Source organism: Agrilus planipennis, unplaced genomic scaffold, assembly GCF_000699045.2.
Source record: "Agrilus planipennis isolate EAB-ADULT unplaced genomic scaffold, Apla_2.0 scaffold85, whole genome shotgun sequence".
Classification (NCBI taxonomy): domain Eukaryota; kingdom Metazoa; phylum Arthropoda; class Insecta; order Coleoptera; family Buprestidae; genus Agrilus; species Agrilus planipennis.
Window position 1 is genome coordinate 803252 of NW_020438910.1, and position 12359 is coordinate 815610.

At 30.4% G+C, this 12359-nt stretch overlaps 2 protein-coding genes across 2 annotated transcripts; both read right to left on the minus strand.

The window, feature by feature from the left end:
• Positions 1–204: 204 nt before the first annotated feature.
• On the minus strand, positions 205–1823 carry LOC112904140 (transmembrane protein 11 homolog, mitochondrial-like). The gene is made up of 4 exons (XM_025973461.1): positions 1419–1823; positions 1149–1369; positions 809–921; positions 205–735 (listed from the first exon to the last, which is right to left on the minus strand). Exons 1-4 carry the CDS (start codon positions 1436–1438, stop codon positions 562–564), a joined length of 528 nt encoding a protein of 175 aa, XP_025829246.1. The 5' UTR covers positions 1439–1823; the 3' UTR covers positions 205–561.
• Positions 1824–2884: 1061 nt separating this feature from the next.
• On the minus strand, positions 2885–11569 carry LOC108733880 (protein smg8). The gene is made up of 10 exons (XM_018465227.2): positions 11111–11569; positions 10980–11058; positions 10794–10926; positions 10453–10739; positions 10173–10385; positions 8469–8736; positions 7886–8279; positions 5870–6330; positions 4687–5019; positions 2885–3208 (listed from the first exon to the last, which is right to left on the minus strand). The coding sequence occupies exons 2-10, from the start codon at positions 11015–11017 to the stop codon at positions 3023–3025; spliced, it is 2313 nt and encodes a 770-aa protein (XP_018320729.1). The 5' UTR covers positions 11018–11058; positions 11111–11569; the 3' UTR covers positions 2885–3022.
• Positions 11570–12359: the final 790 nt, after the last annotated feature.

The following is a 12359-nucleotide window of genomic DNA, read 5'->3' on the forward strand; positions in this document are numbered from 1 at the left end:
AGGCAATCGTTTGTGCTTCACGGTTGTTTTAGTTGAACACTGTTAAATTTTAAAAAGCGTGTTAGCATTTTTTAATATGTATTTTTTTAATTTATTTAATATATTTTCGTTAACAATTTATGCAGTTTTTGTTTATTGTCATTAAAGAAAATTAAAAATAAAATCTACTTTATGGCACTAATGTGACATTTTCACATACATATAGTATTTTCAATAATTTATTTACTTTTAACTACAATCATTTATGCAACAGTAAATCTGCAGAAACTTGCACTTGTTCAAGATCTATCTGAATAAACATTAGACCCAGTTACTTGTAATTATTTACAAAATGTCTACTAATTGAAATAACATTAAACTGAGACAAAAAAGTGGTGGAAAATAATCTTCCAAAATCTACTGTTAATGATACATTAAACAAATAGGTCATTTTTGTACTCTTATAAATCGATCTTTAGCATTTAAAAATGGATCTCTCACCCCTGTTTCTTTTGAAAGTTTAATTTGCAGATAATACCTATTAAACCAAACAAGACTAGACTTTCACTGAAATTTTTATGGCTACTTAAATGTGCAGTACAGTCTGTAAGCACAAAATGCCGCAGCTGCAAATGAAACTGTACAATGAAGAATTATACTTTTTCTATTGTCTTTTCGAACTAACACTACAGGAGAAGAAGCTGTTACAGCAGAAGAAATTAAAAGTCGAGTAAGTTTTCTAGGGTCCTTTTCCACCTAAACAAAAAATGTTTTACAAATTTTAAAGCTAATCTGGTAATACAATAGTTAGAAAATTAGGAAAAATTACCTGATATTTAACACAATTATCAAATTGCCAAGAAGCTGTGTAGAGACTAGTGCAAAGGAAAGATAGTGCCGCCAATGGGGTGCTAGCCAAAGGTCGATCAGGCCATATAAATCCTAAATTTGAAAAAATACTCATATTTAACACTATAAATATGTGATGCTAATATGATTAAATTGAAAATTGTCTTTCTCTCTAATACTGAAAGACAAAAATTATATTGTGAAGAACTATACTGCTAATTCACTGCCTAAACTATAAATAAATGTTTTGGAAATTATTTCTTTTGTAGTTAAACAAATTATTGCTATTGTTTCAAATTTACTCAAAAATTATAACAAACCTGCAGTTAGTGAAGCTAAGCCTGAAAAAACAGCAGTTTTGTGCAAACAATTTCCCACAGTAATCCACTGAGCTGTATCTTCCCCTAATTGAGTAGGTTCAATTACAATAACAGAACATCCAGCATCAAGAGCCTTTTCTAATTCCAATGCAAATACCTGATGAGCATATTCACTATCATACACTTCTCTAATAAAAGCTATATTACTTGAATACTGCAACCTGAAATTATTAAGCTTTATTGGGGTTATAGTAGAAAAATAAAACTTACCTATCACCACCAGCATCCATATTTTATATTTTCTAAAATGTACTTCTTTTCAGTTTTTAGTAAATATTAGACAATAACTAAATCTAGCCCTATTATTTGCTATTTGGACTTTCCTATCGTTAATGCAGTCGATTCAGCTATAACTATAATTAAAATATCAGATCTGATGTTTATCTTTAAATTATAATAGCGAACAATTCACATTACAGTATATTAACTATGGGCTACTTATTAATACAAATGATAACAAAATAATTAAGGTTAAATCCAGCTGATTGACCATTGCCTATGAAGACTATAGCCATAGATAATACTATAGCACAGTAAATAGTTTATACTGTGACTATAGATAAGGAGTCCAATCTCTGACTATACTCTATGGTTACCGACCAGAGAAAAAAAAGAGATAGTACATGGCAATCACAACGTTCACTTTATGTGTGTTGCTTTCCTTACCGTAATCTTATTATCCTAAGTCGTGGACTGCGGAATAATATTGTATATTTCTAAGTGATTAATGGATAAAAAACATTAATTTTAATATTTGTTATTATGCTTAATTGTTCTTCTTGCAATTGATAGTCAAAGCGACAAAAATTAGCCGTAAATTATATATATCTGTATCTCAGTTACGCCTATGATCAGATTGCCCTGGTGGCGAATGGGCTTCATTCATTGATAATAGATATACAAAGGCTTCATTTTTGCACCAATACTTATGAGCATAGCTTATGAGTCTCCCAGTCTCCTCTCTTTTAGAAGCTCTTTTGCGTTATTAATAGGATTAATCTTGTAGATTAAAAATAATAACAAAAGACGTGCTTTTTGTTTTCACTTTTTCTTTTGGTTTCCTCTTCTTAAAACACAACTGTAGATAGTTTTACAACTTTTTAACATAAATTTAATGAAGCTTCTTGTTATGTCTAAAAAATCTGTTTATATGGTTTGGTTTTTTGTAAAGTTATTAAAGAATAATCAAAATACACTTTCATAAAACAAACAATAATGTATGTGTTTAACTATTTTTTAGAGGTATCCTCTAAAAGTTCTGTGGTTTTGATCTGCAGGTATTTTAACTATGACAAATTGATAAAAAATAACGCAAAATTCATAACACCCTCATGAAGTCATAAATTCCACGCGGAGGAAAACATGAACAATAATTATAACTTTGTATATAATATAGCACAGTATATTCCCAAAAAAAGTATTAAAAAAATCTAGCGTTGACTTGAGAGTAGAATCAGAAGTTATAAATACAGATCAATTTAACCCTCTCCGTATAAAATCAACCAGCTTATATCCGACAGTTACATTTTGGTAATAACCTCTCTATATATCTTAAGTTAAGACCATCTAAATTAATTATTTTAAAAAGAGCCAAAGGATGCCCTAAAAGATGTAAAATGTGTATACCGACTTGTTAGATTACCACAACAAATTAAAAAGCGAAGCCATTACCAGTATTTTTATCGTTGTTTAAATAGGTTTATTAATTGTAAGAGCTTTTGTTGAATTAGTTTCTAATTATCGTTTTCCCCATAAGATGCTATTTGAATAAACAAAGATATCAAAAATAAAATATTATTAGTCATAAATACAAATTAATCATCAATTGCAGTTACTGCAAAAACTTTAGCTAATAATCGGGCAGTAATATTTTCAGTATAACTGCCTTTATCAGACGCGTAGACGTAAGGTAAACGCATAACCCAATATGCCGATTGGGTAACAATAACCGGTCCATCGGCAGATGCTATAAATATAGGAGATCCAGCTGCAGGTTGCACCTGAAATAAGTAACACATTAAAATCGTTCCTTAATCTGCCGATTTAATTCTTACTTCCTTACAACTTTTTATATAAGGGGTTATGTAATGAAAATTTAATCAAAATTAATACCACTGGTATTAGTAACTATTAACATTAAAGAAAATTCCATACCACAGACCCTTTAAAATTGTGCAATATAAATTAAAACTTGTAAAAAAAAAAAATGTATCTTCCTAATACTGTATAACAAAGATCTAGTAATACTCAATATGATAGCGCGCAACTCTTGGTAAGTGACTCCAACATAAGAAAAAGACAGATATATATACTCTTACTTAACGCAATAACGCAAGTATAGTATTTTAGTGTAACATTTTATACACAAATACTCCGATACCAGGAAATTGTCCCTGTTTTGTCCATAACAATAAACGGCATCTAAATAAATCGTGTAAATTTAGCAATTTAGTTTATTGAATATCATTAGGTTAATAAGAAACCATTTAAAAATCATCCCATGGTTAGATCACATTGTGGATATTTGTTGGAAAATAACGGAAGTCAATTTATCATAAAAGTAAACAAAAAAAAATCAATAACTTTACAATGAAATTAACAAAATCAAAATTCACAGGAGGCAATACACCTCTTTATATTTCCAAAAAAATACTAATGTATATATTGGTTTGGTAAAATTAAAATTAATCATATGACCTAACTTTATTCATACTGGAAACATTATTTTATATTACAGTAGCAGTAACATTAGTATTCTCATTACATCAGTGTAGGGTTATTTTTTAACCGACTTCAAAAATGAGGAGGTTTTCAATTCGACTGTTTTTTTTGCGATGATGGTAAAACATTTTTTCTTTTTTATTATATTTTTTTAATATACTTTTGACTAAGTAAATTAAGGCCATTTTGTTATAATTGTCAATTATTAATTTTTTTAAAAATTTAACAATTCCGCGATGACGGTACTTTTAGTATTATCGGCTCTTCGCCTATTAGTAATCTTTTATATACTTTGGTAAATTGCTATATTATCCGAAACTTGATTAAACGTTTAGTAAAACTTTCCGTTTGTTTTTATTCGAATTGTTTGAATTAATCATACAACTTCACAAAAATTACACCACAAATTTTTCTTAAGTCTTTACCATTAATTTATATAGTGATACAAACTGGTCCTCATCGCACTCGCTAAAGTACAGATGATGCTATCCTTTTCCCGCGTTGAATTCAAAGTCATACACTAGAAAAACCGTAAGCGCGCTATCCACATCCAGTATTAACAGATCTTTGCCTTAAACTATTAGAAATGTTGTTTTTTTTTCTATTATATCAAAGAACAAGCGTACAAAGAGAAAATTATGCGATTTGATACAAAAATAAATTTATAGGTACCTGACATATCTATATTAATTTTATTAGTTCATTAACAATTTTAATGCTAAAATAAAAATTAAATTGAATGAAATTTAATACCTACCCTAGGATAAAGAGTACAGTGTACTGGCGCTTTTGGTGTAACTATATGTAGCCTCATTAGTTGCGCAGTTAAGGGCTTTACTGACCGGCAGGGACATGGAAAATATAATGGCATATCCGATTCGGCTATTTTATGTCCCGTATCTTTAACAATACTTCCTGGAGCAGCGCGTAATACTTTATCGGGTGCAGCCAACATGAATCTATGACCCCGGGGGCATTCATACTCGACTCCAATAAAAACTTTCACGGTAAACTGTGGCAAGCTACCGCTCATTCTTGGTCTACGGCCTCTTACTGGATGTTTTCCCATTTGAGGCCACGACGTTCTACTCTGAATATAAAAGCAAAAATCAACTAACCTTAATTAGTAATTAATAACTAAGTCGATTTGTGAAATAATAAGTATATATAAAAAATTATGCTGTTACTATAATGTTTTCGAGATAGGAAACAACGCGTGGTGTGCCTGCCGAATATTATCGAATCTAATCGAATAGTTCCGAAATATCCCAAATTCATTTAGTATAAAAAATTGTCTTATATGTATACCTACGATGTATTATACTCTATTCATACCATGCTCATAATTTTATGCATATATTTTATATAACTTGTTGTGTAGTAGAATTCATAAAAAAGGATGTCAAACAAAATTTGGATAGCATTTTTATAAGTAAAAAGGTAGGCGTGTCAATATTCGGATTTACAGTTGGTTGCTTCCATTCTAATGATATGTTATAGCTTATAACCAATAAATTCGGGTATATAGTTAGCTGCATATACATAGATCATAAAGATATCACCGAAATTAAATTGTAAGTGCTATGCACCATCGACAAGGGGTACTACCATAGACATAAACAATGGACTGTGCATTTTATATCTATCCATAAAGTAAATACAGGCAGAAACGTGTGAGGGAGACAAAGCAATCGTGCGGCCAGTAGTTGTCTTTTTTAAAATTTTGAGTGGTCTACGTTACAGTCTTGCAGGAGCAGACGAATAAGGTAAAGAAAGAGAAAAAGAGACAAGTAGTATTGACCACAAGGTCGTTTTCTCTCTTTCTAGAGAATGGTCAATTTCATTAAGGTATTGCTCGGTCCATTCTCTATGTCTACGGATACCATCGTCCAGATTTGGATAGGCTCAGCTGGTTATGCAATAAAAATACAAAACTCTACCTTAGATGTTACAGTGACATCCCACGGCAATAAATAATTAGTAGCGTTTAAAAATCCTGGATGTTGGGATTCGGAGAGGCCCAAGTTATGACTGTAAAGAGATGAAGGTCCTAAACAAAGCAACGACCAACTTGAAAACGTGGGTAATAATCCAGGAGGCGAGCTAAGTGTAAGCATTCCCGGTAGATACTCAGTGGTACTCGGCTGACGTACTAAGCTCTTTTCCATTCCTGGAGTTAGCTGACTGCGATCTTCTGAATGTACAGACAGGTGTTCCTCAGATTCAGCAAGCGTGGCTGCTTTGAACTCTTTAGTACTGGGTTCGAAAACGGGAAAATTTATCCGATCAAGTGTTCCACATACGCATTCTTTACTTAACATCTGATAGAAATCGTAATTTGCCTGCTGAGCAGTATAGGGATCTTCACGGGAACACTGTTTGCGACCACAATCACAAGAGGCTAAAAATATTTTATATTAAACATTTCAATTAAAACAAACGAAACTAAAAAACTATCAAAAACGATATAAATGTAAAAAAAATAATATTAATATATAATAAGTTTTACATGTTTGTGACTTTACTCATGTGTCCTAGCGCTATTTATGGTATTGATTATTAAACCGACCTGCTTTACATATTTAAGTCTTACGTAGCTACTAACGACTGTAGTGAAAACCATTCATTTGTTTGAAATCTAAAATTTTCAAAAAAATATTTGTCGACTTCTACGACTCCCATCATCAGAGAACCAAACAGAAGCTGGATATGCTATTCCTTTCATATAAACAAATCCTACGTAAATGCAATTTAGTTATACACTAGCAGTTACGTCCACGTAAACTACTTTTAATTGTTTATAATAAAAGTATAAACAATTAACATAAATCACTCTTGATTATCTCCTTTTCACATCTGTGAAGCAAGCGTAGCGGAACATATTCAAACCATGTGATGAGCTTTAATAGTGGGAGAAGGGGAAGAGAACAGGTGGGAATGTAATTTCGTACTTCAAAAAACAATTCATAAAAATGGACAAATGTCTAAAAACTGTATATACATACTGTAAATACAATTTTTCGCGAAAGTTGTTGATCGTTTCGTACTTTTTAAAATTAACTCGGTCAACATTAAGATAAATATGCAACATCGAAATATTATTCAATCTTGTTTTTTTCCCAACATTATCGGAAAACGACTTTAGAAAACTTAGGTAAAATACTATTGAAACTTAGGTACAATATGACCTAACTATTTTCTGGCAAAATTTCCACATTGTCTTTTATTGTTTGTGTATGTTGAATGTTGTATTGTGACTACTACATGATTTGAATGTTGTACTGATATTAAAGAATTAATCTTGTATAAATTTGCTTGTCAGTGTTAGTACAATCATTTTCCCTCCAAGAAGATAACGGGCAGGACTCTTTAAGATTTCCGAGATGTAAATTGTTTAAAGGCTAATAACGCTACAAATTTGATTTTTATGAAGAGGCGACAGACCTTTATAATATTTATAATCTGGAAAAATACCCAAATCGATCAGGGTAAGGGCAATAAAGTGACGTATGTATCCCTAACTAGTTAAATATACTAACAAATTCTACAAATTTGACACATGAAACGCGTTGATCCGTTCTGCAACTTTGACTTGTATTCTACACAGACGATTGCGGTGAGGGAAGAGCTCATGTTGATTGATAGTTAAACAAACAATAAGTAGCTTAAATTACTCCCAATAGCCTGTTCTTTATGCCCTACCGATTAGTCTGTACAGTATGACAGACAATTTTTTTTAAGGATCATTTATATTTTAATAGCATACAAATGAGTATATGAGCTTAAAACAAGACAGTTATTTCGATATTAACTGACACACATCAATTTTACTTTTATGTAAAGTGTCTGTCTCTAATAACGAAATAACCCCTTTTTATATTTCAAACTGTTCAGGTAAATAATACATTAATTTATTAACAAACTGCAAAATTAATAGAGTTCTTAAAAAATCTTACCAACATATCTAACGCCGCTACAATGCTCTCCTCTGCTGTGTTTTGGTAATGTGCATGGGTTTCCCGTTAGTGAAGCAACTTCACACAGTTGCCTTCCTGATTCCCAATAGGCCTGACATTCTGTTATTAATTGTTCACTATACTTCTGGAATAAAGATCCTCTGGCTTGTGCAGCAAAAAGGGCCAGCGCGATAGCTAAACGTCCCTCGTGAACCGCTTTTGTATAGTGACTAGGTAAGCCTTCCTGGTATCTAGCCATTGCAATAGGAAGAACTTTTAGACAACGTTGTTCAGAAAATTTTGTGTCAGTACAAAGAGTTGGTAATAATTCAGGTTTTATAATGACTTCATACAATACTTTACAAGCTCCTGTCCATTGCTTAACTGTAGGAAGCTAAAACAAACATTTTTTAAACACAGCCTTTATATACAGTAAACTCGGACTAAATATTACATTAAATCTGTATCTGCATTACACAAATAAAAGTAGTGTACAAAGATTAAAGATAGTTGCAGTGTACATATATAAATTTTAAAATAACATTTTTTACTTGCTACAAACTTATAAGCAGACATATCTTACCAGGAAGTAAGTTGGTTGTTGTGAATGTCGGCTTGAAACGTTATCATCAAATCCTTTGCTTCGAGCTTTTTGTACATGTACTTGCAAAAGAGCTTGAATACTGTGTTCTGGAGTTGGGTTACTAAAGAATGGTGGTTTTATTGGCATTGTGCGACCCTGTTGACAACTAACATAGAGCCTTTTAACAGCTTGACCTAATTTGTCAACTTGTTCTTCTGTTGAAATGAAAACAAATTCTTCATTCAGTGGAATTGAAAATAAGCTAGATCTAAAAATTAATAAAAATATAATTAAAAGCTTCTTACAAATTAATGCATTATAAAAGAGTCTAAGCTACAAAATCATTAATTTTTATATTATAACCAACTATAGATGTGTTATGATGAATATATTATTTAGTCTTTTGATAATGACTCTTTAGTCGATAAAATTGTTGAGTATTTATAAATATTTTGTTGAAGCACTCTACTGTTTTATTATTTATGCATTCATTACTTTTCATTTGAATTCAAATTTCCAGAGACTATTAATTAGTTAGTATTAACGGAAATTTAGTAATCTGCTACATAGCCATTAAACTCAAAACACATCACTAAGTAAAATATGTATAACTCAGACTAAGAATGTTTTAAAAACCGAAAGGGCAGTAGATTGGTTACATCATTAGCTACCAAGTCCAATGTATTATTAGTTAGTTAATAAGAAAAGAGTTATAAGGCTACAATATTTTCACAGTGTGAAGTTCAGACGTTATGTGTGAATATGTTATTTTTGTGCTAATTTGAGTGTCTTATTGGTCTACCTTTGAGGTTGATACAAATCCGTCGAAAATCGTTTGTGAATTCTGAATATGAAAGTTAAAATGTTTGTGTATGCTTATATTTTTTGAGGAAAAACAAAAAAATTTCAATTTTTCGGTGCTCTCTAATGTAACCAATACGGTTACACTGGCGGGCATTGAAAATTTTAATTTATTTTGCATTTTCCTTCGAAAAATAAGCATTTACAATAATATTCCTTTGTATATTTCGAATTCACAAGACCGAGTACCCAAAGTCTATTTTACAATATTAAAAAAATGTTAGCTAATCACGATCTTAATTGGTGTAGGTATTAATAATTAATTAACTAATCAAACACAAACAAAATCATTTATGCCACAAACATTCACAAATGATTGGTATAAATGAAAATTTAGAATTTTATCTTTCTTTGGGTAGTTATACGCAGGGCTTCATAATCAGATGTACCAATACAGTTAGTTTTTATAAGAAAACATAGCAGGATGCATGTAATTCAGCGATATCTTAATTCGTCGCAGTTATGTCACTACAGTGAATTAGAAATATCTCTCAACTTTCTAGTCTTATTACAGAACGACTAAGATTTGATATCGCAATTATCTCAAATAATATTTACAAATTGAGATAATAGTACATTTTTAATATTCACAATGTTATTCTTAACAAATAAATATATTCAGACTTTTCTATGCACTGGTAATTTTTTTTTCGAGCATGATCAACAAACTAACATCACAAACTAAGCTTATAAATTTGCTTGAGAAGGTTGGTATTAATAATGTAAATTAAAAACGTACTCTATTGTACAAACACAGAACATGATTCCATTAGTAGAAATTAAATTGTGTCTATTAAAAATATACTAAGCAGTATGATAAACCTATACCAAAACATTAATTACCCAAAATTTCCTATAATCCTTGTTTTCCTTAATATGTGGTATATTCTATCTTCCATATTATGTTCCATTTTTTTAATATTCTGTATACCTTTAAAACCAGAATCAAAGTAAAAAAGTAAACGTGGTACACAAAACCGATTATTTACAACCCATTCTTGAGGCAAACCATCTACTTGCTTAAGAGTATCTGTTAAGCTATTACAAATACTCATTCTGAAAGTAAATATAATATTAAGATTGTAATAAAATTTTATATTCCTTTAAAGACTACATTACATACCTTAGAGAGTCAACTGCTTTTAAAAATTGGATATAACTGACATCAAATATTGGTTTAGGATGTGAAAGAATTACAATATGACTAACAGAAAATAGCAGTAACAATATTCTAGCAAAAACACTTTTAATTTCATTATAAACTGCAAGAAAATCACTGGTTTTATGATATTGCTCATATTTTTTAACGAGTTCTTCATAATGCTCTATAAAAATATCAGTATCCATCATGCTTCTTACATTTAAGTAAATTATTTGATTTTCTTCATCAAAAGAACCTTCAATTGAATACTAAGGAAAATATATATTTATAAAAGTGATTTTTTAATTTTCTATTTAACTTACTTCATTTGTATTATTACTTGATAAATTGAACATTATCTCCAATCCTCTTACTTTCTGCCCCAAAACAGAATATGCACTTTTTCCTATTATTGATATTACAACAACTTTATCAGAAGTTTCTTCGATAGATTCTCTGTAACAAGACAGTTATACCTAATGCATACATAATATTTTATAGTTTCGTACATAAGACCTTGAAAATTAGGTATTATAAAACTTTTCATTGTCCCTAAATTAGGTGTTTTTATTTTACTATCTTGATAAGCTGCAATATAAGCATAATATGTATTATTGTTATTTTATTAAAGTTAAATTACCTGTTATATCAATCCATACATTTACATAAGGACAATTTATTTTTTTGTAATAGGTTACATCAATAACCTATCACTTCTAAACTTGTAATATTCTAGTTCTAACAGCATTTCTTTAAAAATAGTATATATTTTATTTAAAACTATTGCTATGCTATATTGTACTGAAATTCTTCCATAGACACGAATCCCTCCTTCTGACATTTTTCCGAATCATTTGCACCATAGATAATTTGTACATTTTTGAAATAAAATTTGATATTTCGACATAGGGAAAACTAGAGATAGGGAAAACACACTGAAGTCCTAGAGAAATTATAGATATGTATTATTGTCATTGATTGATACAGTACAGTAGACGGTAGGGTGGAAAATTTAAATTCATTCGGCATTTCGATAATAATTATTCATTAGTAATCAACATTTTGTACTGATTAGCGTACGTTGCCCTGAAACAAAATGACAATTTCCTACAGTAACTTTAAGGTCCTAAGCAATCAAACAAAAGCAATTAGTAAAAAATTAATTATGTATATATATGCTCTAAGCATGATAGTCAAACGCCTATACTACTGAGCCATTTCGCTTGTTTCTTGTATAATTTTAAGCTACGAAGCAGATTGTACAAGATCATACTGACATAAAAAAACTGTCATACGTGCCTATAGAGTTTTCACTTCAGAAATGACAAATGACTGGGGTTACGCGTGGGCCCAAAAATGTGCATTGAATTACATTGGTTATTGCGGGATTCCCCCGTTTAAGTGAATGACTTAAACGGGACAATCCCCATAGATAATAGATCTACAAAGGGTAGACTAGGTAAATAGATGTAAAACTCTCAAGATTTGGACGATAGTAGTGACATCTAAGTTTACCCCACATTAGTAGACGATACTTGGAATATATATATAAATGGTATTGGCAAAGAAAACTTCGAATTTCACTGCCATCTATACATCAAACTATGAAGCGTAACCAAAGGCGCGCATTTCAAAATTACACCAAATTTTATTTTTTTTTGTTTTAAATGGAAATTGAAAAAAAAAACAAAAATAAAATTAACAAATTTAATAACAAAGTATAAATGCAGTAATAAATATAATTAGCACAATATACGAGTAAATAGCAAACATCAATTAATTAAAATATAGATACTAATACAGGTATATTTGTATGAACAAAGAAATTGTTCTTTACCTAATTTAGTACTGCTTCCTGCTTCTACAGGGGGTGCTAACGATTCAGAAAC